This window comes from Monodon monoceros, unplaced genomic scaffold, assembly GCF_005190385.1.
Source record: "Monodon monoceros isolate NGI ecotype Baffin Bay Population unplaced genomic scaffold, NGI_Narwhal_1 Super_Scaffold_22, whole genome shotgun sequence".
NCBI classification, from domain to species: Eukaryota; Metazoa; Chordata; class Mammalia; order Artiodactyla; family Monodontidae; genus Monodon; species Monodon monoceros.
The window spans coordinates 42,920,988-42,945,733 of NW_021703779.1; the positions used below are offsets into that span (position 1 = coordinate 42,920,988).

General features: G+C 54.0%; 1 protein-coding gene across 5 annotated transcripts; it reads right to left on the reverse strand.

The window, feature by feature from the left end:
• Positions 1 to 522: 522 nt before the first annotated feature.
• Positions 523 to 21,646, reverse strand: CACNA1F (calcium voltage-gated channel subunit alpha1 F). Of its 5 annotated transcripts, XM_029240553.1 has the most exons (44): positions 21,399 to 21,646; positions 21,027 to 21,169; positions 20,773 to 20,925; positions 19,942 to 20,138; positions 19,726 to 19,829; positions 18,927 to 19,117; positions 18,412 to 18,504; positions 18,206 to 18,299; positions 18,016 to 18,042; positions 17,697 to 17,857; positions 16,582 to 16,807; positions 15,401 to 15,608; positions 15,184 to 15,304; positions 14,987 to 15,068; positions 13,968 to 14,010; positions 13,741 to 13,792; positions 13,115 to 13,268; positions 12,791 to 12,920; positions 12,281 to 12,340; positions 12,026 to 12,132; positions 11,857 to 11,944; positions 11,349 to 11,456; positions 11,201 to 11,253; positions 10,069 to 10,215; positions 9,090 to 9,291; positions 8,835 to 8,993; positions 7,896 to 8,006; positions 7,583 to 7,666; positions 6,403 to 6,531; positions 5,996 to 6,061; positions 5,648 to 5,739; positions 5,064 to 5,223; positions 4,710 to 4,837; positions 4,315 to 4,411; positions 4,026 to 4,128; positions 3,660 to 3,761; positions 3,350 to 3,480; positions 2,983 to 3,117; positions 2,547 to 2,716; positions 2,136 to 2,261; positions 1,916 to 2,043; positions 1,699 to 1,811; positions 1,101 to 1,298; positions 523 to 829 (listed from the first exon to the last, which is right to left on the reverse strand). In XM_029240553.1, the coding sequence occupies exons 3-44, from the start codon at positions 20,897 to 20,899 to the stop codon at positions 599 to 601; spliced, it is 5,238 nt and encodes a 1,745-aa protein (XP_029096386.1). In that variant the 5' UTR covers positions 20,900 to 20,925; positions 21,027 to 21,169; positions 21,399 to 21,646; the 3' UTR covers positions 523 to 598. The 5 variants fall into 5 exon arrangements, with proteins under 5 accessions (XP_029096386.1, XP_029096383.1, XP_029096381.1 ...); XM_029240550.1 differs by lacking the exons at positions 8,835 to 8,993; positions 18,927 to 19,117; positions 19,726 to 19,829; ... (2 more) ...; positions 21,027 to 21,169; positions 21,399 to 21,646 and having other exon boundaries at positions 18,412 to 18,863; XM_029240548.1 differs by lacking the exons at positions 7,583 to 7,666; positions 18,927 to 19,117; positions 19,726 to 19,829; ... (2 more) ...; positions 21,027 to 21,169; positions 21,399 to 21,646 and having other exon boundaries at positions 18,412 to 18,863.
• Positions 21,647 to 24,746: the final 3,100 nt, after the last annotated feature.

Genomic DNA, 24,746 nt, shown 5'->3' on the forward strand with positions numbered 1-24,746 from the left:
TTTTTTCACAAGCAGAAGGGCGGAGGTGGGGGTGATCGCAATTTAGCCTCCCTTCCTCGTGCTGTCAGAGGACCCCTCTGCCTAAGATACATCACATGCCAGGCTAGTTCTAACCTCCAGGCCTTTCTACTGGCAGGACTCTCCTGGACGTTTCCTTATCCTTTCCTTTCCATCCATCTGTCCTGCCCCAGTCTGATTTGCCTGACCCCTTGTGGAATCTCTGACTTTCCCCCACCCCTCATCCGAGCCCTCACACATCCTCACTCTCTCCACTTTCCTCCATCTGTCCAGAAACCTCCCTTCCCCCACCACCTCCACTCCGTCTCCAGCTTTTTTTGGCTGCTGCCTCTTCCGCCTCCCCTCCTCCTCCTTCCTTCCCTGACGCTGAATAATCAGGCCCGGCTGTCCTGGTTTCTGGAAATACCCGCGTGTGGGCAGTGGCTCAGGGCTGAAACAGGGGATGGATAGATGAGGACCGCTGGGCAGCCCCAGGCCTCCAGTGCAAAGACACCAAAATCCAGGGGTGTGGTCCATGCCGGTCTCCTTCTGAGGAAGGGAGGGCAGGAGGTTTATTGAGCAGTGGGGGAGGGATGGGAATTCAGAGGGCATGGACGCAGGCCATCTCGTCTCCCAGGTCCTCCTCATCAAAGCGGGAGAGGATGGACTCCTCGTCACTATAAAGTGAGCTGGTCCCCTGTGCCAGCAGGTCACTGGCGGCACTGTCCATCTCGTCCAGTGTCAGGCGACATGCATCTGCAATCTCCCGCTTGGCCAGGGCCACGAAGCGCGGGTCTCGGGCAAACAGGCCCAGGCCCTCGGAGATGAGCACCTGGGGGCACAGATGGGATCAGTGTTGACAGAGGGCACAGCATGGAGTCGAAGCAGTGTGCAGAGAGGGGTTGGTGTGGATGAGTGATGAACCCGTGAGGGCACGCAGGGAAGTCAGTGGGGGACGGTGGGGCACACATCTTGCTGAGCAGAAGTCACAGAGCAAAGGGATAGCTACATACACAACACAGAGACTGGGGACCCTCCTCCCCAAGCTCCCACCTTCTCCCCTTCTCTCCCATCCCTCCGGCCCCCTCCCCTTCTGGACTCACAGCCTCCACCAGGCTGTCAGCACTGCCCCTTTTGCCATAGGTGGGGTCTGAGTGGGTTCCAGGCACGTGCAGACAGGTGAAGGTGCGCAGTGGACTGCTGGATTTGCCGAGGTATCCGTCCCCTGCTGCACCCTCCTCCACCAACAACAGTGGGGCGTATAGGAGCCGGCCCCGCTGAGGAGGGGTTGCCCAGGAACCCTGGACCAGAATAAACATCAGGAGCATAGTGGTTGATGGGTAGGGCATGAGGATCTAGGAATCACTCCTGTGCCTACCTCTTACCCCCCAAACACAACTGGAGTCAAATTGAATGGGTATACATCAGCCTTGGGTTTATTTCAGAGCATAGAAGGCCTGGGTTTAAATCTCAGCTTTGCCACTTACTAGCTGTGAGATCTTGAGTAAGCCTCTCTGGGCCTCAGTTTCCTCATCTGTACACTGGGGCTAGTAACAGTACCCACCTCACAGGCACAGTGAGGACTGTGTGAATTCACACGTGCCCCCTTCTTCAGAAGGGCCTGATATGTAGTGTGTTTGATAAATTCAGCCTAGGCTGCCCCCCACCCCTCCGGGCCTCAGCCCCCCTCCCCCACCTCACCTGTGCCCTGCTGGGCCCTGAGTTGCGCCCACGATGATAGGTGCCTGGGATGGGTAAATCTTCACAACTGCCCTGGCGCTGCAGACACTGGATGGTGAAGGAAGGCTTCCGGCCTGGGGGTGTGGGGGGCACCAGGGGCAAAGAGGAATGTCAGTGCCTCCCCAGCCCTCTGCCCTTATGGCCCATGGGGCCCCCCAGGACCCATGTCCACTCTCACCTGCAGGTGTTGGGGGCAGCAGACGGCGGCGTGGTGCTTGGTGGCCATCCACATATCTCTGGGGTCTGTGAGGTGGCAAAAGGATGGGGCGTGGGGGAGTCCCTGCCTGCTCATCTAGGTAGGAGAGCCTGTTTGGGAGGGAGGGCTGGGGTGAGCTCAGGCCTGGGCATGCGCGATGGGGTGCCGTCCCTCTCGCACGTGGCTCATGGGCTCATCCTACGTGTCATGGCCAGAGTGCTGGCTGGGGACTTCCTCTTGTTCATCCTGCTTCTCTTGCCCTTTGGTTGCCTTGGACTGAGAACTTCCTTCTTCCGGAATGGTGAAAATGAGAACCCCAGAGCTTCTCCTGGGGAAAGTGAGGCAAGTTAGGCAGACCAGATACCCCCAGTGTGGCCCTGGGCCCCTGGTCCCCTCTCATTTCATGTCCTACCTTCTACAGAAACACTAGACTTTTTTAACTGGGAAAATTCACATAACATAAAATTAACCTGTCATCACTTTAAAGGAGACACGGGCTTTCTTTTAATAGACGTTTGTCTCACTGGAAAAACCCTCTGCCCCCTGAAGTACCCCCATAAAGTGGCTAGTCCCTGCCTTCCCTCACAATCCTCCTGCAGACCTTTGGCCATACCTGTGGGCGTGGGACCCAGCCTGGGGCACACTGGACTGTCTGGAGTTGGGAGCACCCCCATCGTCATCACTGGGCCCAAGGGAAAGTGAATCTGGTGGTTTGTCCCAGGCAGGCAGAGACACAGAAATCATAGAGCTCCGGCGAGATGGGGGCTGGAAGCCCACTGGGGCCTGTGGAAATCACAGGACTGAGCATTGCATCCAGGTTATAACTAAGTCACTTGGTCAAATAGTGTGTCTCCAATGAGCTCCCCAGGGGCCAAATCTGGCTCTTGCCCTCCAACAGTGGGTGGTAGGTACCAAATAAACATTTGTCTATTGCAGGGGGTCTTCTCTGGGGGACTTCCTCCCAGACGCAGTATGGAAATCACTCAGGGGGTTGAGGGAGTATTTTACAATCAAGAGTTCCTGGGGGAGTGAAAGCTTATTGTCCTTACTTTGCACGTTTCCGGGTCCTTCTCATCTTCCTCCTCCTCTCCCTCCTGCCCCTCTTCCTCCTCCTCCTCATCTGTGTCACAGGTGAGGGCCTGCCGCATCTCAGGACCCAAGTCTTGCAGGCTCCTCAGACCAGCCTGTGGGGGTGGGAAAATAGGGAAGCGGGTAACTCAGGGTCTAAACTTCCCTGTCCCTGAGCAGGAGTGTGGGGTGGGGGAAGGAGCCCCACAGTCACCCCTGACCTTCTGTGGGTCCTGGGGTCTCAGTTTCCTCATCTGTGACATGGGTTCCATGAGATCAAGAAGGCAGTCAGCCTCAGCCACAGAGCTCCCACATACCCCCACCCAGCTCAGGCCCTGCTCCCAAGACCTGAAGGGCAGAGGAGGTGCTTGGGGGGGCCTCGGCCCCTAGTAGCCCCTTTTCTTTCCTCCGCCGGAATTTGCGGAAATAGTCCTGGATCAGAAATGTGGCGTAGAATTTGCCCACGGTAACTTCTTCCTCTGGAAGCAAGGGAGAGGAGGCAAGGTCACACAGGAGTCCTCTGCTCCCCACACCCCCACATCAAAGCTTGGACTCTCCCCCTGCACCCCTCCCTCTCCAGCCAGTGATGGTTTGGTGGTGGTGAGCAATCGTTGACATTCAGAGGCAGGCTTAAGGAATTGGGGTGGAGCTAGCTCACCGTCAGCTGGGGGGATGACCTCATCTAGCAGCTTCTGCTTCATCCGCTTCCAGATCTTTTTGATGACAATCCGCAGCTCCTGATTGGCTTGCTCCAGGTTCCCTGCATGGGGAGAGGATGTGGGGCATGAGCCAATAGGAAGAGCCTTTCACAGCCACTCCGTCACTGTTGGAGGGCACGTCACAAACTTCTACCGCAGCCAAACACCGCCCCCGTTGGACAGGTGGGAAAACAAGCCTGGAGAAGGCAAAGTCACCTATTTTGAGGCTCAGAGCTAAGAGTGGGGCCCATCTCTCAATTAGTTTGCTCCTTGCACCTTCCCCAGGGACCCTCCCACTCCTGCCCCTCCCCCTCCTCCCCACACACCTTCTGTCTTGATCTTCAGGGATGTCCGAACGAGGGCAAAGAGTGTGGCATTGAATGTCACTGTCCCATCTGAGTTGAGAGGCATGTTCATCGCCACAAGTCTCTGTGCACACCAGGGACATGGAACCCATTTTGGGCAAATGCCAGGGATGCAGGCATGTGATGCCCAAGGGCAGAAACCTTTGAGGATGCCACCAAACACCCCCTCCCCACCCAAGGCAGGGTCCCTGCCCACCCCTGCTGTGTGGTGACAGTCCTCTCAGAGGCAGTGGTGGGCAGGTACACAGACCTTGCAGGCCACTCGGTGTGGGCACAGCTTCCCAAATCCCAGGGGTGGCTGGATGCGTCTCAACAGGGCAACCACATCCAGGTGCTTGATGCGGCCTCTGGGGAAGGTGGGGGTAGAAGAGAGGCACTACTGGGTTGGAGATACCCCCTCTGGTCCTTACTCAAGGCCCTACCAGCTCATCACTCCCTCGCCCCACCAACACCCCATAGTCTGCCAGGGAAGAACTGGAGGGCAGTCAGTGGGGGAGGGGAAAAGGCAGAGGACAGGGGCAGTGGGAACCTTGGGGCATCTACTGCCTGGGTAATGGGAGGCATAGGTCAGAGGTTCCAGAGTTGGAGGACTGTGAGGCAGTGCACTGTCCTCTGGTATCCCAGGTATGGGGTCAGAGGGCATACTTGGCCCCAGGGTCATATTCAGACCAGATCCTCTTGAATTCATCGAGGTGATGGGGGCCCAGGATGGACCAATCTCTGGTTAGATAATCAAAGTTGTCCATGATCACAGCCACAAAGAGATTTATGATCTGTGGGCCAGTGAGTAGGAGAGGTTAGGTGAAGGGCAGAGAAGAGTATGGGGGGTTTGGTGGGAGGCGGAGGTAAGCTTCTATGGTCACTGGGTCATGAGTCCCCGGGTTAATCTTGTCGTCAGGCCAGCCCTTTCACCCGCTCTGAAGATCTGGGCTCCCCACCCCATCCCCATCAGGACCAGCGCCCGGGGCAGTAGTGGTGGTTGTGGGGATTGGTCCTTACCAGGAATGCACAGAGCATGAAGAAGCTGATAAAATAGGCTATGGCAAAATTGCTACCGCAGCTAAACTCCTCACCAGGGCCGAAGTCAGACTCAGGGTCACACCGGCTCCCAGGAAGGCTGGCAAGCATTATCTCCTGCCATGCCTCACCAGTAGCACACCTGGGGGTCACACAGTGGTGCCATCTTGGGGGGGAGGCTATGAAGTCATGACAAGGGCCACTGTGGGGGCCAGAGGGGTGAGGATATGACCTATTTTACCAGGGGCTACATCTGGTAAAAACAGCATTTCAATATTTTAAAAGCTGGTGTGGCCATGTTGATGACAATCATGTTTGCATTTTACAGAGGGGGTGCTGAGGCCTATGAAAGGTACACGTCTTGCAGCCAGAAAAAGGATGGCTGAGGCTAGAATATTCTAAAAGATTCTTTAGAACACAGCCAGAAAAGGTCTCAGGCAATATGGAGCCCCATGCTGCCCTGTTACTTCCATAGCTCAGGCAGTCTGGGGCCCAGAGAGAATGTGTGGGTACCCAAAAGCATGCTGGAGATCAAAGCAGCAGGGGAGAGGGTGTGTGTGTGTCACCTGAACAAAAGCAGCACAGCCTGTGGAAAGGTCTGGAAGTTGTTGTTTCGGTTGATCTGTGTGCCATCCTGAAGAGCCACCTTGCCGAAAATCTGTGGGCATACAGGGGCTGTGTCAGAGGGGTGACTCCGTGCCCCTACAGGTTCCCATCCATTTCACAACACCCAATACCCAAAGGATCCTTATAACCCTGACAAGCAGGCACTGCTGATCCCATTTCACAGATGTATGGACTGACTCAGGGTGGTGCAGCTTGTCTGTCTTTCTACCCCCACTTTGGGCTCATTCCTATCTAACCCCCCTCAACAGAGGAGTGCCTGAGGGATGCTCCCCAGGGTTCTCACTTGCCTGCATCCCAATAACTGCGTAAATGAAGAATATCATTGCGATGAGAAGAGCCACATAGGGCAAGGCCTATGGGGGTGGAGAGGAGGATAGATACTCAGGTCCAGGCAGAGAACTGTTAAGCCCCAGAATGCACTCAAGCCGGGGCCTGCTGAGAGATGTGGTCCATCCCCAAAGTGCCCATGACTGCCAGGGTCTCCCAGATATGGACACAGTATTAAATACAATAGAGTAAGGTCAGTGAGGCCAAGACATGTTGGGAATTGAGAGCCCACAAAAGAGAGAAAACTGGAAATGGTAAGCTGCACATGGGTATGGCATGCTGGAAGGTGTAGTTCTGGGGGCGGTAAAAGGACAAGCTGAGGGTGTGAAGTGGGGATGAGGGGTGAACAAAGGAGTGGGGGAGTTACCTGGAAGGACTTGATGAATGTCCAGAGTAATGTGCGAATCCCTTCACCCTTACTGAGAAGCTTGACCAGCCGCATGACTCGGAAGAGGCGAAAGAAAGTGATCGAAATGCGGGAACTGTCCTCAGAGCTCTGGGGTTGGGCGTGTGGTGGGTATGCTCAGTCCACATTTGCCCCAGCCACCTCCCTGTCTCATGCTTTGGCCCTCCCAGCCTCCGAATCCCTCAGAACCCAGGCTCCAGGGTGGTCAGGGAGCATTTCTAAGGACTTTTGGGAAGAAAGGAAAGGAGGGTTGGTGAAGAGAGAGGCAGAGAGTCCCTGTTGTGAGGTGGGGGGGGCTACCTCGCCAAGATGGCCACCATTCTGCACGGAGATATTGCCAAAACAGAGGTGATGGAGGAGATGATGAGATCACAGGGCCAATGAACAGGAGAGAAATGATGGAGGAGATACGGGGGATAATGGATGGTAGAGTTATTATCCAAGGGATGATAAGGAAGGTTACGTGGTAATGGATCAGGATGGTTGAAGGAAAAGTTGGTAATGAGGGTGAAAGGTAGAGGAGAGGGCACAGGAGATGGTGGAGGAGAGATATTGGAGCCAATGGAGGAAATGATGAAGCCGGTGGTTTCACGGAGATGAGAGAACCGATGGAGGATCCAATGGAGAAGCCAGTGATGGAGATATGGACCCAGCAGCATTGTCAATGGAGGACCATGTAGTACCCAGTGAAAGAGATGATGGAGCCAACCGTGCAGTCAGTGGTGATGACAGAACCGTGAAAGACCCAGTGTCAGAGACGATGGTGTCGGTGGAGGAAATGGAGCCAATGAAGGAATCAGAGGAGATGATGGAGTCAAAGCAGGAGTTGGTGGAGATGATGGGACCAATGGAGGGGGATGTAGAGGCAATGAAGAAAATAATAGAAATAACAGGAGAGTCATTTTAGGAGATGCTGGAGCCAGAGGATAGCTTGCAAATGAACGAGCGGGAGCTGGTAGAAGGGGGCTTTGGCTGAACCCAATAGGGACTCAAGAGCTAGAGCTAGAGGGAGGAGCTCTGAGTCTCCAGGAGTGGGGTGGATGTGAGTGGGAACCACCTCCCCATGTGAACGAAAGCCCTGGGGTTGAGGTGAGGGAAGGTTGGTAGGGGGTGAGTGGGTTAGTGGAGAGCCAGTCCTCACGTTGACTTCAGTGACGGCAATGTCCACTACGCTGCCCACCACAATAAGAGCATCAAACGTGTTCCAGGCATCGGTAAAGTAATGCTGTAGACAGGAGGAAAGCAGTGCCCTGTCTTCTCAGAGCTAGCATGCTAGGGTATGGGGCTAGTAGTGGTTGGGGGCATTGGGGAGGCAGGGTGTAGGCTGGATCACATGATAAGGCTGCATCTAGATCCCTCTTCCTCCCTAGTCTCATGACTCCCTGGTTGCTGCCCCCCTGAGAGCTATGCAGTGAGTTCCACCCTAAGGAATGGGTCTAGGCCTTGGGGGGTACCTTGGGTTTGAAGGCGATGATTTTGAGCACCATCTCAACAGTGAAGAGGCCAGTGAAAACCATGTTGAGGATGTCCATAACATAGTTGAAGGGAGCAGTCTGCTCATAGTGCTGGGGGAGAAAATCAGATGTGGGGACATAGCTTGAGGCAGGGATTCCCCCCCACACCCCAACCAAATATTCTCTGTCTTGGACTGAGGTAAGTCTGGGGATGTGGTAGCACTACGGGTTGGCCAAACCTCTCACACTGTCTGCCTCCCATTATAGACATTGCAAAGCCCAGCCCTTGATTTCCTAGCTTTCCTTGCAGCTAGTTCTGACTAATGAGACAGAAACATAAGCTTGCTGCTGCTTGGGCAGCTTCTGTGAAAAATATTTTTGATTTCCAATAAAAGGGTCAAGTGAGGAGAGTCCCTTGGTGCAAGCTTCCTTCCTTTTTCCTTCTTTGAGTGTGGTTTTGATGTCTGGAACTGTGGCAGCCAACTTGTGACCATGAAGCAACAATCAAGAGAATGAAAGCCAACTTACTAAGAATAGTGGAGCAGAAAGACAGAGCCTGGGTCCCTGATGAGCAATGAGCAAACAGCCTACCTCTGCACTGCTTGCTATGTGAGGTAACTATCATAATTCATTGACTCCAAGGATACACATCTTTTCACAGTTTAGAATCTCTGAAATTGGGGTGCATTTCACAGTCAATGACAACTTACATTTGCCATCTGCCATTTTTTCCACATTCTCACATCTCTGAAATCAGGATACAACTTATGATTATCGGCCTTTGATTTGAATATATGTGGCACATATCTTTAAAGCTTAAGTCTCTGTCAGTTGGGGGTTTTGTTACTTGCAGCCTAAAGCATTCCTGACAGTTCTCAAGGATTTGTGCAGACAGAATAGGGTCAGGTGTCTGGCGGGATCAGGGTGGGGAGCTCAGACCTGCATGGCTAGAGCAACCGTGTTGAGCAGGATGAGCAGGAACATGAGATACTCGAAGGCAGCAGAGTTCACAGTGGCCCACACCCGATACTGATTCGGGTTCTTGGGGATATAGCGGCGGAGTGGCTGGGCCTTGAGGGCATACTCCACACACTGGCGCTGCATATAGGTGCAAGGCATGAGTGAGCAGTGGGGTCCCGAGGCAAGGAGCTGGGGTGGGGGTGGGGGGTTGGTGGATCAGGGGTCGGAGGTCACCTGGTTCTTGTCCAGCTCACAGTCTTGGTACTCCTGCTCGCCCTGGGCACGGAAGGTGATGATGACGAAGCCCACAAAAATGTTCATCATGAAGAATGCAATGATGATGATGTAGACAATGAAGAACACTGAGATCTCCACGTGGTAATTATAGATGGGGCCCTTGTTCTCTGCGTTTGCATCGATGGCCTTATATAGCAGCCTGGGGAGCCAGTGGGGGCAAGTAGAGGGATATCCCAGACACCTCAGACCTGTCCCCAGACACCTTAGGCACCCCAGAATATCCCCAAATATCCCCAAATCCCCTGACCTAACTATCTGAGACCTACACACCCGGCCCTCAAAGACTCCCAAAGCCCAGCCCTCCAGAGATCTAGAGATCCCCATCCAACCTTCCTGAGAATCCCCATGCAGGCCCTCCAAGACCCCCAAATCCCTTAAGTTCCCACAGACTCCCAGTTCTCCTCCAGCCATCTGAGGATCCCCATGCAGATCCCCAGAACTCCCCAACAAGCCCCCAAAGATCTCTAAGTCCCCTGTCCTATCAACTTGAATTCCTTGCTCCATCGCCCCCCCCCACCTAGTACTCCCAAAGACTTGTGCAGCTATCTGGAAACCCCTGAATCTCCAGCTCCATCTCCTCCAAGACCTCCACCCAGTCCCCCCAGACCTCTACCTGGTACCCCCACTAAATCCCATGCAGTCCTCTCTAGACTTCCACCTAGTGCCTCAGAGACCTCTCCAACCCAATTCTTGGAGGCCCCCTCACCCAGGTCCCCTAAGCACCCCCGGCCAACTTCTGGGAGATCCCCACCTGGTCATCTGATACACCCACCAGTCCCCAGAAAACCCTATCCACTCTCCAGAGACCTTCTTCACATCCCAAGTTACCCTTCCACCCATCCCCAGGATATCCAAAGCCAATCCCCTAAAGACTCTTGCCCAGTCCCCTGCCCATCCCTGGGGCCCTGCCCCTCACGCAGGCCAGCCTTCGAAGGTGGAGACAGTGAACAGGGCCATCATGGCTGAAAGGACGTTGTCAAAGTTGAAATCACTGTTGACCCAGAGCCGCTCCCGGACCAGGGGCCTTGACACATCTCCATCGGGGTAGACCAGGAAGGAGCCCCTGTGGATGTTGCAGACATGCTGGGTGGGTGAGGAGGGGTAGGGAGCTGTGGAAAGGGGACTGGTGTCTCCAGTACGGAGGCAGCAGGGCATAGTGGTGGAGCTGGATAGCCTGGGTTCCAATCCTGCCCTTCCATTTACTGGCTGGGTGACCTTGGGCGTTTAACCTCTGTGCTTCAGTTTTCCCCATTTATGACATAAGGATAATGACAGAACGTATTTCCTGGCTTGTTACAAGGATTAATTTTGTTAATCAATGAGAACAGTGTCTGGCACATTGTTGGGGCCGTATACGTTAGCTGTCATCAACATTATTATCACCATCATTGCCATCCAGGAAAAAGCAATACAAATAACAGCCAACATTTATCAGCACTAAGTATATGCCAGGCACTGTGCTAGGCTTTACATGTACTAACTTTACATTGTAGTACACTCTCTGTGTAGTAACTCATTTGCTCCTCACAACAACCTTGTGAAATCCACACTCTTTTTATCCCCATTTTTCAGTTGAGGAAAATGGGACTCATCAAGGTTAAGGAATGTAACCAAGTCTCATGAGACGAATTTGAACCAAGAATGGTTCAGCGAACCATTTCAGCGAACTATTACCCTCTGTAGGAGTCTCAAGACGGAAGCTGGGGACTTGGTGGTGGGGGTCGGGTGTTTGGGGACGGTTGGGATTCTGGAGTGGAATGTAGGTAACTCTGGGGAATGTGGAGAGGGGTTTTGGGCGGTTATTGGGGGGGGCCTCTTAAGGACTGGTGATGTCTGAGGGCTTTTGCCATTCTTGGGAGAATTCTCGGGATGTATCTTGGGGTCTTGAGGAATTCTGGGGTCTTGAGGGCCTTGACAAAATCTGGGGGGTCTCTGCAGTTCTTTGGAGGAAGATCTAGGGGTTTTAGAGGCCTGGGTGAGATCTAGGGGCCTCTTTGGACTTTGGGAGGGTCCTGGGCTCCATGGAGGGCAGGGTTTCAGGCACTCACTTGCATTCTTGGGGTGTGTGTTTGGCCTCATCAGTGCAACTGTAGAATTTCCCCTGCAGAGAGGATATTTGTCAAGCAGATTCACCCTTCATCCCCCGGCCCCGTGCCTTGATTCATGCCTGGGCCTCCCTCCAGTGTTTCCTCCCACCTTGAAGAGCTGCACGCCAATGCAGGCGAACATGAATTGCAGGAGCGTGGTCACAATCATGATATTCCCGATGGTCCGGATGGCCACGAACACACACTGCACCACGTGCTGCAGACACCCACGAATATGGCTCATGGACACCGCAGGCCACGGTGGCCACAGGGCAAGGACTCTGGGCATGGATGGAGCTCAGGGACTTGGGTCAGGAACATGTGGTCTTGGGTGAAGGATGTGTGGGTACCAACGGGAAATGTGTTTGCCAGACAGGGATATGTGGCCACATGTCAGGAACTTGGATCACAGAAACGTGGCCTTTGGTAAGGAATGGATGGTCACTTGTAAGGAACATGGATGAGGCCACATGGCCAGTGGTCAGGGCCATGTGGTTACACATTGTGGCCAGGCTATGTGGTCATGCATCACTGCAAATGGTCAGTCGGACCAGTGATCCTGGCCCCAGGGGCGGGGCAGGGTCTGGGTCCCATGGATTTGGGTGGGATGGGATTACCTTGAGTCCTTTGGCCCTGTTGATGGCTCGGAGGGGCCGTAGTACTCGGAGTACTCGAAGAATCTTCACCACCGAGATGGCACTGGAGCTGAGGAGGGGGCAGTCCTCAGGCCATGGCCCAGGCCTGGCCTTGGCTCTTGGAGGAATGGGGTAGGCAGGTGTCACTCACTGGATGCCAAAGGAGATGAGGGACACGCTGACCACCAGCAGATCCAACAGATTGAACCAGCTACGGCAGAAGGAGCCACGGTGCAGGAAAGCCCCGAACACTGTCATCTGGGGAGTAGGGGGACATCAGGATAGTTAGACCCCAGATCTGGGGAAGAGAGGGGAGTTGGGGATGGAAACAGGAGAGGTGGGCTGCAGGGGTGGGTGGGGAGTAGGTTGGGGTAACTGGGGGTATGATGGGGGGTCCATTAGTCACCTTTAGTAGAATCTCCACAGTGAAAATGGAGGTGAAGGCATAATCGAAGTACCCCAGAATCTGGGGGGCAAGAAAGAGGGGGAGCCACCGAGTCATGGCTGAGGGGGATCCTAGCTGTGTGTATCTCTCAGTAAGCTTTGCTGTCCCTCCCTCCCTCTCTCTCTCCCACCATCATCATCATCAAGGACTTTTCTACAAGGCAAAAGCCTTGGCCACCAGAAAGACAAGGGTTCAGATTTGGGTTCCTCTGCCCCTACTCAGCTACGTGGGCGCCCTTGGTCTGCTCAACCTCTGAGCACAGCTTCCTCCTCTGCCAAACACTGATCACCTCCCTGGTGCTTCCCCAAGTGTGTTGCACTCATAATAAAGGCTGGCACTGCTGCAGCTGCCATTATTGCTCCTCTCTCTCTGCCCAACTAGGGGTCTTCTCCTTGCCTCCACCCTGGCCCCAGCTTGTGCCCAGTAGGACACCCTTGGGAGTGTCCCCTGAGTCCCCAGCCCAAGGCTCACGTGGTTGCGGAAGGAGTGGGCTCGGATGGGGTCCTCAGCTGCCAGGGACACACTGCTGAGGACGATGAACACCAGGATAAGATTGGTGAAGACGTGATGGTGGATGAGGGTGTGGCAGGCCTTCCTCAGCCTGGGGAGTGGGGAATGGTCCATGGTCAGAACACAGGACCGCAGAGTTGATTGGGGGAGCCCGAGAGATACAGCATGGGCCCTGTTGCATAAGGCCGTGCACGCCCCCCCCCACCCCGAGCCTTGGCTGCTCCCTGGTCCTCCCCCTGCCCCAGCCCCTCCTGCCCCAACTCCCTGTACACTCGCAGCACTCACGGGTTGGTTTGGCTGAGGCAGAAGAAGGCACTGCCCTCAGGGATGGGTACCACCTTCTCCTTGGGTACAACTTCCTGCAGGAGTTCCACATGCCCTGCACCCCCTTCCTCCTCCTCCTCTTCCTCCTCCTCCTCCTCCTCCTCTTCCTCCATGCCTGGCAGCAGAAGAAGATCAAAGGAGAGAGAATTAGTTGAGAAAATGTATGTAAAGCACCTAGAACAGTGCTTGTCATGTGGTCAATTCTCATCTCCCTGCTAGAATGTCAGCTCCTCAGAGAAGGGATTTCAGACTGTTTTGTTCACTGTTGTGTCCTCAGCACTTAGAACAGTGCATGGGACACAGGAGGGGCTCAGTAAATGTGTGTTGAACGCACATTACCATCTTCAGTCATATACATACTATTTTATAATAAAGGCTCTGAGAAGTTCTGCAGTAAAACAAAATGTCTGTTTCTCTTCTCTAATCTCAGCGTCTCAAATGTTCCTGGCCACACACCAAGCCCATTATTTTTAAGATGATGTTGGAGAAGGCTGCTCTCCAGAGAGGAGGGTCTCAGGGGTCACGAGCTCCGCCTGGGTGCTGTCCCCAAGGTCCCATACCTCTTCCACCTGGTCTTGCCCACTTGCCTGCTCCTTCATTTTTTGCACCTTCCTCTTCCTCATTCTCCCCACCAGGCACCTGGGGACAGGAAGATGGGGGTCATCGATGATGGGGGGATGGACACAGGGGAGGCATGGGAGGGACACAATAAAGAAGGAATGAATAGGCAGAGGATGCGGGATAAAGACACACACGCACAGACAGATATTGGTGGTAGTGGGAGGTGTAGACAGTGCCCAGGCCTCTAACTCACCAGTGCTCCATTCTCCTGTGGAGTTTCCTCAGTGTTCTTCTCCCTGTGCGAGGAAATTGGGGAGGAGGTGACTGTTGAGGATCGAAGCAGATAGGCAAGGCCAAGGGAGGGGGTCATTGCAATCAGAACAGACCTTTCTCAGGTCCCATACAACCTCCCTGCTTCCTCCCTCATCCCCTTAGTCTATTCTCACAGCAGCAGGAGGGATGCTGTTAAAGTCTACATCTGATACATTCCTCCTCCTCTGCTCACACCCCTCCCATGGCTCCCCACCACTCAGAGCAAAACCCAAAGTTCTCACCATGGCCCAGAATGCCCTTCATCTGGCTTTTCTATTCCCCCCATTTGAGCTCACCTCCTACCACTCTCCTTGTTCCCAGACCAGGTATCGAACCCGGGGCCCCGGGTGAAAGCAGTGAAAGAGCCGAGTCCTAACCACTAGACTGCCAGGGAATTCCCTCCATGGTGTTTTTTGAATGTGCTAAGAATATTATCATCTCAAGACCTTTGCACTTGCTGTCCCCTTGCCTTGAACACTTTCCCCAGATATTTGCATGGCTCACTCCCCCACTTCATTCAGGCCTCTCTTTAGCTGTCACCTTCTCATAGAGGCGTTCCTTGATTACCCTAACCAAAATAGCAATCTTCATTTCTCTCTATTCTCTTACCCTGCTTTCTTTTTCTACATTACATATTATTAACATATATTTAAGTAAATTATATTATTATATATTAATTTGTTTGTTTTGCTTGCCTTCCCCAACTAGAATGTCAGCTCCATGAAAGCAAGGACTCTGTCTTCTTTGACCCCTGCTGTCTCTTTAGCATCTAGAACAGGGCCTGGCAAAAAGTAGGTGCTCAATAAATGCATGTTCAGTGGATGAGGACTGGAAGGTTGGATCTGCAGATGGGGATTGCCAGAGTGACCAAGGCATCTCTGGTGGTGTGGGATGTGTGTGGGAGGGTCCCAGTCAGGGATCCTAGGGAAAGACTGTCTTGGAGGCAGAGCCAGACCTCACCTGCCCTTGCCCCTGTCAGTGCCTGCATCTCCACTGGCCAGGTTGTCCACAGCAATGGCAAGAAACACATTCAACAGGATGTCTGGGGTGAGCTCAGGCTACAAGGATGGAGAAGCAGCCTGCCTATGGAGCGCCCATGTCCCCATTATCCTTCCCCAGCCCTGCCGCGATCCAGCCTCCCAAGGCTCTGAGGATACAGTTGCCGCAGATGAAGAGGATGATGAAGTACACGCACACCAGCATCCCTGGGAAGAAGGGGCCGCCATAGGCCATGATACCATCATACATGACCACGTTCCAGTCCTCACCTGTCAGGATCTGGGGGTGGGAGGTCACCGTGAAACTCTTGGGACCCTTTCCCCAACCTTGGGTCCCGCAGCCTTGCCCACCCATCCCATAATCTCCAGGTCTCACCTGAAAGACAGTGAGGAGGGCCTGGGGGAAGGTGTCAAAGGTGCTTCGCTTGGTGTGTGTCTGGTCAAAGTTGAACTTGCCCCCAAACAGCTGCATGCCAAGCAGGGAGAAGATGATGATAAAGAGGAAGAGGAGAAGCAGCAAGGATGCAATGGATTTCATTGAATTGAGCAGGGACGCCACTAAATTGCTCAGAGATGCCCAGTGCCTGCAGCAGAGATGGAGGGGGAAGGGTTGACATGTCCAGTGGTGAGTCAGGAGCCGGGGCAGGACTCCAGCTTGGGATGCACTGGGGCGGACTGGGTTAAGATGAGCTTTTGTGTCATTGTTGGAAGTGATTTTGGAGTTGGGGTGAGGTGAGAATAAGAAGTAAGGGGAGGGTTGTATTCGGGGTTGGTGTTGGCATTAGGGGAGATGAGGTTAGTATGGAGGGTATATGGAAGTTGGTGAAGCTAAAATTGGGTTTCAGGTTGGGCCTGGGGTTAGGGACTGTAGCTGGGGATGGGGTTGGGGAATATTTGGAGCTGCAGATGACTGAGTCGGGGATAAGTCTGTGGCTGAGGGTTGGGATAGAGGAGAGGATGGATGGGGATGAGATTGGGGCTGGGACTGGGGATGGGTTTGCGTTTGGAGATAGGCTGATGGTTATGAGTTTGGGATGTGGGGGTTGTGGCTAGTGATGGGGATGAGGCTGGGAGCTAGGAATGAGGCTGGAGGTGGGCTTGGGCTTGGGCTTGGGTTATGGGGCTGTAAATGAGCTTGTGGATGATGAGTGGTTGTTGGTTGGGGTTAGAGATGGTGTTATGGTTGGGGGTGGGGGATGGGGTTTGGGTCGGGGATGAGTATGGAGTTGAGTTTGGAGATGGGGTTGGGAATAATGTTCTAGCTGAAGTTGAGGCTGAGGAAGGGGATGGAAATGGAGTAGACACCCTCCCCAGCAGACTTTAATCTCCAGGAAGGCAGGAACTTGTGTCTGCTTTGATTCCTGGTGTTTCCCTAGGGCCTGGAAGGGCACCTTGTATGCAGTAGGCACTCAATGGATATTTGATAAATGAATGGTGATGAGGATATAGTCATCATTGGAGCTGGGGTGGTGGCTGTTGGGGCTGTGTTTGGGGGCCCCCGTCCTCTCCCCCGACACACACACACACACACACACACACACACACACACACACACACCTGGTGACCTTAAAAATCCTGAGGAGACGCACACAGCGGAGCACCGAGATGCCCAGGGGCTGCATGGCGCCCACCTCCACCAGGGTGGTCTCCAGGATGCCCCCACAGACCACGAAGCAGTCAAAGCGGTTGAAGAAGGAGGAGACGTAGACAGAGGGCCCCAGACCATACAACTTGAGAAGCATCTCCACCGTGAACAGACAGAGCAACACTTTGTTGGCATACTCTGTGGGGAGAGGGGCAGGGGTGACTGGGTTAGTCAGTTTTTTGTGGTGAAATGTGGGGAGGTAGGGGCCATGGGGCGATCTGGGGTAGCTGGTATCCGTCCAGGCACAGGCCGGTGGTGTGGTTAGGACTAGGGATCAGGTGAGTTTGTAGGTCACAGTGGGCAAGGTTTTGAGGGGCTTGGAGCTGGGGCGAGGGGCAGAGCTGGGGTGTGGGCTTCGGTCAGTCTCTATGAATACAGAAAAACTCCAATTCAAGGGTGGAGTTAGAATCTGGTGTTTAGCTGGGACTGGGGCTGGTTTGAGGGTTGGGATTAGAAGTGTGCTCAGTGTTCAGGTTGGGGGCTGAGATTAAGATGAAGAATAGTAAGAGCTAACACTTGTAAAGTGTTAGCTTTATGTGGGCCAGGCAATGTTCTAAGCATTTTTCACTTTAACTCATTTAATCCTCCCCGCCACCCCCTGAAGTGGATACTAATACTATTCCCATTTTGTAGATGGGGAAATTGAGGCACAGAGGGCTTAACTTGTCCAGACAGTGTGGTGTTAAGAGTCTGGACTTTGGAGCCAGGCTGCCTGGGTTTGTCACTCACTAGCTGAGTCCTGGGATTAGTCACTTACTGCACCTTAGTACTTAATTCACCTAAAGTTGCAGTGAAGAGAAATTGAGTGAGCACAGGTAAAGTGCTGAGAACAGAGCTTGACACACACAGCAAGTGCTATACAAGTGTAAGCTACAAGGTAGGATGGAACAGGCTAAAGTTTCTGCATTTACTTGGGTAGGAGGGCAGTATCTGGGGGTGTGGGGCACCTGAGAGATCCTGGATTGGAGCTTCTGGGGTGGAAGGAATTGGGGGCTGGGGGAGAGGGCTGGCAGGCTGGGGGGTGCACCCTGGATCTGGGTGAGCCAGATGGGTTGCCCGTGGTGCTCCGAGGCGATGGTCAGCGTGTTGAGGAAGACGAGCAGCAGCACGGCCCAGTAGCAGGCATTGGACTTCACAGCCCGCCGGCAGCGCGCCCGAAGGCCCCGGTTGGCTCGGCGGAGGCAGCGGCTGTGGGGATCGGGAACCCACCGGCTGAGATCACCTACCTAAGCCTGCCCTGGGGGGCTCAGGTGGGGGAGCCCGGCGGTCATGAGGGGCTTGGAGGGCTTGGAGGTGGGGCCCACAAAGTCATGGGATCCAGCAGTCACACAAATTTTCCAACTCACCAGACACTGGTTCTCATTATCTTGTTTCTGGAAAAGAGGGGGATGGGAGGCAGGCATCGTCAGGGGCTGAGCGGCAGTCAGCAGCGAGGGTCAGGGGCTGAGGTCAAGGTTGGAGGCTAAAGTAAGGATTGGGGTCAGGGTCTGTTCTGGGTTCTGGCTGGGTCAGGGGTCAAGGGCTGGGGGCCCTCACAGGCAGCGTGTACAGCTGGCCAGAGCCCCCTCTTCCTCTTCCTCATCGCCTGGGGTCTCTGCCATCGAACCGGTGTCACTGGCTGGGAGGCTGGCTGTGGGCAGGGTGAAAGAAGAGGTCGGCACATGAAGATCCCAGGGTTCTGCCTTTGGCTTTCTCCTCTGCCTACCCATCCCTCCCCCTTGTCAACCTTGCTGGACCCCCACCGTGGCTGCTGGTGGAGTGTGTGGAGTGGGTGGAGTGACTGAACCAGTGCAGACGTCCTCGTCTCCTATTGGTCAGCTCTGCCAGTTGCGGCCCTGTGGGGACATGGAGGACAGTGATGGAGCACGGCCTGGGGTGGGGTTAGGGCCGCGCGCGCGCGCGTGTGTGTGTGTGTGTGTGTGTGTGTGGTGTTATTTGGAGTCTTTGTTCTGGGTGCAGTCTGGGAAGGGTATCTGAGTCTGGCTTCTGTGTCCTAACCGGAGGCTGGGCCTAGAGTTTTTTTTTGTTTTTGTTTTTGTTTTTGTTTTGGCCGCGCAGCACGGCATGTGGGATCTTAGTTCCCCGACAAGGGATCGAACCCGTGCTCCCTGCAGTGGAAGCGCGGAGTCTTAACCACTGGACCTCCAGGGAAGGCCCAGGGGCCTAGAGTTGCTGCGGGCTGGGGCTGGATCTCAGGAGGGCAGCCCACATCTGAGGATGCGTGGAGCAGGGAATGGGCCAGGTTGGGATTGCCTACGGTGGCTGGCCTGGCCCTCTTGAGCCACAGAACCAAAGTTGCCATCAGCTGAGGGGTCCTCCATGTCCAGCTCTTCCGCCTGTGTGATCCAGTCCAGGTAGCCCCGCAGGTCCTCCTCCAGCTGCTGCCTCTCTCGAAGCTTCTGGAAGTCCCCTCGCGCTTTTGCCTTCTCTCTCTCCTTGGAGAACTCTCTGAGGGAGGAGAATAGAGGGTTAGGTGGGGGAACAACCCTGGCCTCCTTACCGTCACCTCCCAGTCACACTGACCTCCTTGCTGTTCTTTGAATATGCTAAGCACATTTTAGCTTTGGAGCCTTTGCACTGGCTGTTCCCTTTGCTTGGAACACTCTTTCCTCAGATACCCACATGGCTCAATCTCTTTCACACTTTTACTCAGATAACACCATCTCAAGGAGGCCTGTCCTGATTGTCCTTATTTGTAATTACAAGATCTCGGCATTCCTATCTTAACTCTTCCTTTCTTTCCATAGCACATATTCCATATAAGACACTACACATATGTGTGTGTATGTATGTACACACACACATTTATTGTGTATGTTGCTATTGTCTGTCTCTCCCCACCAGAATGTAATATCCAGGAAGGCAGAGATTTTTGTCTCGTGTTCCATTCCTGAAACAGTGCCTCACACACAGTAGATGCTCAATGTTGATTGAATGAATGAAGGGGTATTTTAAATGGGTTTTGAAGGATGCCTAGCAGTTTGCCAGGAACAAAGTAAAGGGACAGGGGCTGAGGGGCAGGAAGAAAGGCCCGGGTAGGTGTCTAGGTTCCTCACCCACTCAGGACACCAAGTACAAGGTTGAGGACGAAGAAGGATCCAAAGATGACAAGACTCACGAAATATACCCAGGGCAGCTCATACCCCATGGCATCCTGCATCTAGGGAGAGAGAAGGGGCATGCATCCCTCAGGGTAGGCGGACACTCCCGCCCGAGGTCGGTGAGGAAAGGCAGGTGTAGCTTCTGCACTGTGTGCCCGCCGTCCACCTCACCCAGTAGAGCACGTCAGTCCAGCCTTCCATGGTGATGCACTGGAAGACTGTCAGCATGGCGAAGAAGAAATTGTCGAAGTTGGTGATGCCTCCGTTGGGACCTGCCCAGCGTCCGCGGCACTCGGTCTGGTTCAGCGTACAAGCACGCCCCGATCCCGATGACGCACAGGGCGATGGGTCCTCCTCTGCCTCTATGTCTGTGGGAAGACTGGAGCTCTGGAACCCGAAGCACGCCCACCCACAGTCGTTGCCACCTTGGACGCCCGCCTACCTGGGAAGCTCGCCTCAGGGTTCTAGATTTTTCTAAATCAAAGACAACCCTTAGCCTCTGACTGTGTTGGGTCAGAAGTCTGAACCCCTGGGAAGCTGTGAAGCCCAACCACAGGGATCTGAGGAGTGGGACTGTAAACCTTGGGTCAGAATCTTGTGAATAACAGTGAGGCGTGAGCCTAGGAGCAGTCTTGTGAATATGGGAGGCTCTCTTGAAAGAAGGGTGGGGCCAAGACGGGTTTGGGTGTGGATGAAAAAGGCCTATTTGGGACCGGTTCTGGAGAATGGAGTCTTCAGTGTGGGATAGGGCCTTAACCTGTGAGTGGAAACTTGTGATAGGGCGGAGCAATTAGCTAGGGGGGCGGTTGTAGTCTGGAATTGAGGGCGGAGTCTTGAATATGGGAGGGGCGGGGTAAGACTTGTTTATCTGGGGGCGGAGCCTGAACTTGGGGGCGAAGGGTTGTGAGTTTGAGTGTGTCCCCTTGAGAACAGGGTGGGGCTTAGGAGCCAATGGAGGGGGCGTATCCTGTCCCGGGGGTGGGGTGGGGTGGGCTTGCTGACCAGATCCCAGGAAGTAGCACGTTTTGTGCATGCGTCCGAGGAACAGCTCGAGTCCGATGATGGCGTAAATGATGATGACAAAGAGCACAAGAAGTGCGATATGCAGCAGCGGCACCAGCGCCTTCATGATGGAATTGAGCACTATGTGCAGGCCTGTGGGGAGCGAGGGGTGGGCAACGTAGGGGCGGGGTCAGCTCAGCCCCCCTCCCGCTCTCCCCTCCGCTACCTCCAAGCCCAGGGGACGAGCCACTCACTCGGGACCCCGGACACCAGCCTCAGTGGCCTCAGCACCCGAAACGCCCGCAACGCCTTCACATCGAAGCCCCCCGGCTTCCCTCCGGTATGCGGGGCGTCCCCCGGGCGTCCGGGCCCCTGCTCGAGCAGCACGCTGAACAGCCTGATGGGGGAGCACAGGACAAGGAGGCGGGGGTCAGGCGTTCGGACCCCCCCTTCCCCCCTCCCTTCTCCTCGGAAAAGTACAAGTCCCTGTAACTGGAAATGCATATTCCTGATTCTGGCTGCCGAATGGAGGCAGTCTGAAGCAGTCGCTTCCCCGAGCTCCGAATTTAGCGGGCCTGCGGTGGGAAGTTGAGCTAGGGTTGGGGGTATCCCTTGTAGAGGCGCACCCGACCACGACGATGATGAAGTCGAGCAGGTTCCAGCCATTGCGGATGTAGGCGCTGGGGTGGAGCACCAGCCCGTAGGCCACGATCTTGAGCACGGTCTCCACAGTGAAAATCACCAAGAATACATACTCCACCTGCTCCTGGGGGCGGAGCCGGGGGTAGGGGTCGGGAGATCGGGAAGTTATTTGGGAGTGGGGTTTGTTTGACGGGGGTAGGGGAAGAGGAGCGTAGCGGGGACCGAGAGTGGGGCTGGGCAGGAGAGGGTCATCCGGGTCAGAGAGGGGCGGGGCCTGGCTGGAAGGCTTGAGGTGTGGCTCTACTGGGGCTGTATCTAGCTGGAGGCGGGGTGGGGCGGGGCTAGCCTCACCAGGTTGTGGTTGGCAGTGTTGGAGTCATCCTCTGGGAAGGGGATGTAGACCCCAAGGGCCACGCAGTTGGCAAAGATGGTCAGCAGGATGAGGATGTCGAAGGGCCTCAGGTGGACACAGTTAAGGACCCAGGCAGAGTGGTCTCAGAGCCCCACATTCCCTTGGGGCCCTCCCCACCCAATGCTGACCCTTGACCCTAAGGTGACCAGCTCTGACATTCCCAGCCCCTGCCCTGACCAAGGCCTTGACTCTGACCCCCCGGAAACCTTAGCCATCCTCAACTCTTGCTGAGATTTAGTCTTTGACTCTTGATCCCCCTGGTGACCTTCACCTTTCTCAACTCCCCCCTTGAATCCAGTTCTTAATCCTTGATCCCTGGTGACCTCAGCCCTCTTCCATTCCAGCCCTGGCTTAATCCTTGACTCTTGGTACCCTGGTGACCTTCACCCCTGAGCCCTGCCCCTGGCCTTCCAGGATGCTTCCATTCCACGATGCTGATGCAGGACCGCCGCAGGGGGTTTGCCAGGGTGAGGCAGAAGAGTGCCCGGGGTGAGCGCTGGGCACTGGCCACTGCCACTGTCTTGTGCTTACTGTGCTGAGTCCTTCGCTTAGGGGTCCCCAGGCTGGATGCCCCGCCGATTTCACCACCTGATGCTGGGGGCCCAGGGAACAGCCCCCATTCGGGCCCAGGGCCTGTCCCGTTGGCTGGACTGGGCTCTGGGGTGGTGTCTGTGTGGAGAGACCGAGTGGGGGGGGGACAGGGTATTGGGGCAATCATGGCTGCCTCCTACATGATCCTATCCCTCTGTCTGAGGGAAGGAGAGAAGAGCATGTAAAATTAGGGAAAGTTGAGGGTACCTGAGTTAAAGATTGGGGGATAAGAGTTGGGATTGGAGTTGATTGATTGACGATAGAGTGAGAGTTTATAGGGGAGTGAGGGTGAGATTATGTTTCTAATTGAAGTAGGGTTTGGTGTTAGATTTGGGGGTTAGAGCTTGAATTGGCATGGGGTAGGATTAAGTTTATAGCTGGAAGCAAGTTTAGGATTAAATTTGAGTGGTAGAGTTTGGGTTGGGTTTAAATACCAGTGGGAGTAAAGTGTTCTTGAGATATGATTTAGGGTTAGGACTGGATATTTGAATGAGTTGGAATTTGAATTAGGATCAAGGTTAGGGTTTAACTTGAGTTTGGGTGGGATCTGAGTTTTGCACTGGGGTTTTCAGCTAAAGCCATTCCCAAGTCCCATGGCCTTGTTTCAGTCTCCAAGGGGCAGTGGGTTGGCCTGGTTAAGATACCCAGCTTTGGAGGAAACAAGCTATCTGAGTTTAAATCCTGACTCTACCACTTGGTAGCTGTGTGTGGCCTTGAGCAAATTATGTAACCTCTCTGAGCCTCAATTTCCTTATCTGTATAATGAGATGACAGTAAGAGTACCTACAATATAGGGTTGCTGTGAGGATTAAATGAGTTCAGCATTCAGAAGAGTGTCTGGCACATAGTATTAACCCCATTTTGCAGGTGGAGAAATTGATGCAAAAAGAGAGGTTAAGTGATTTGATGAAGTAGCTGAATTGGGAGCCAAATCCAGGCAGTCTCTGACTCTAAGCCTTCACAACTTACTACCACCATCAAGTGTGTATTCTCTCTCTCTCTCTCTCTCTCTCTCTCTCTCTCTGGTACTTAAAAATGGGTCTGCACTCTTTCTGGAAAGTCAGAGACCCACTCACTAACAGTGCTTATATCCAGGGGTTGGGGTTGAGTTTCGGTAACTTTAGAGCTCATGGTAAGGTCTGTATCCATGTTGGGGTTTGGATTCTAACGGGGATTTGCCCTCTGGTTGGTAAAGTTTGTGTTAGGATTAAGCTTGGGGCTGGCACTGGAGTTGAAGTTGGGGTGGGCGCTAGGATAGAGATCAGGGCCAGGATTCGGTTGGGTTTCAGTTGGGATCTAAGGCTGTGTTTGGGGCTGGCTGGGATGGGAACAGGATGATGTGATTCTGGTCCCCTAAAGGCTCTCCAGGGGTGGGGTCCTGGTGGGCAGTGGGTGGGTCAGAGGGGCTGAGGATGGAGCAGAGCCCAGGCTTGCTCCAAGGGTCTGCAGGGGTGGAAGCCTGCTCTCACCTTTCCCGCCTTCAGATGCCGCCATCCTCCTTTCCAGGTTGAAGAGCCATCTGCACACAGCCCCCCTCTCTTCCCCCAGCTTTGGAGGGATTAAGGTCACAGGGCGGGGCCATAACAGGGTCGGATGGGAAGGCGAGGAGGGGTGAAGATGGGACACTTGTGGGCCAGAGTCTGGCAACAGAAAAGGCACTGATTTTTAAAAAAATATTTTTACAAAATATATACTAGCACCAGAGTCAGAAACTAAAATAAGAAAAATGATAATTGTTTCCCAACAGTATCTGAAATTCGAAGTATGTAGGAATAGACCTAACATAACATATGTGCAAGATCTCCACGGAAAAAAATTATCAAATATTTTCAAGTGATTAAAGGGGACCCAAATAAATGGAGACATACATTAAATTTACTAATTGAAATAGTCAATATTGTGAAGATGTCAGTTCTTCCCAGAGTGATCCAGAGATTCAATGCCGTCCCAAACACAAATCTCAGAAGGGACTTCCCTGGTGGTGCAGTGGTTAAGAATTCGCCCGCCAATGCGGGGGACACAAGCCCTGGTCCGGGAAGAGTCCACATGCCGCGGAGCAACTAAGCTCGTGTGCCACAACTACTGAGCCTGCGCTCTAGAGCCCGCAAGCCACAGCTACTGAAGCCCGCGCGCCTAGAGCCCGTGTTCCGCAACAAGAGAAGCCACTGCAGTGAGAAGCCCGCGCACCGCAACAAAGAGTAGCCCCCGCTTGCCGCAACAAAGACCACGCGCAGCAACAAAGACCCAACACAGCCAAAAATAAATAAATTAATTTTTTAAAATCTCAAGAGATTTTTCCTTGAAATTTGACAAACTGATTCTAAAATGT

Excerpts from the sequence above, each read along its gene's own strand:
- CACNA1F (XM_029240553.1), bottom strand. The coding sequence starts at position 20,899 with ATGAAGGCGCTGGTGCCGCTGCTGCATATCGCACTTCTTGTGCTCTTT. Across the intron at positions 17,858-18,015 it reads ATAATGAGAACCAGTGTCTG|CCGCTGCCTCCGCCGAGCCA; the intron begins GTGAGTTGGAAA and ends CGATCCCCACAG. Across the intron at positions 5,740-5,995 it reads ACGCAGTTATTGGGATGCAG|ATTTTCGGCAAGGTGGCTCT; the intron begins GCAAGTGAGAAC and ends GTATGCCCACAG.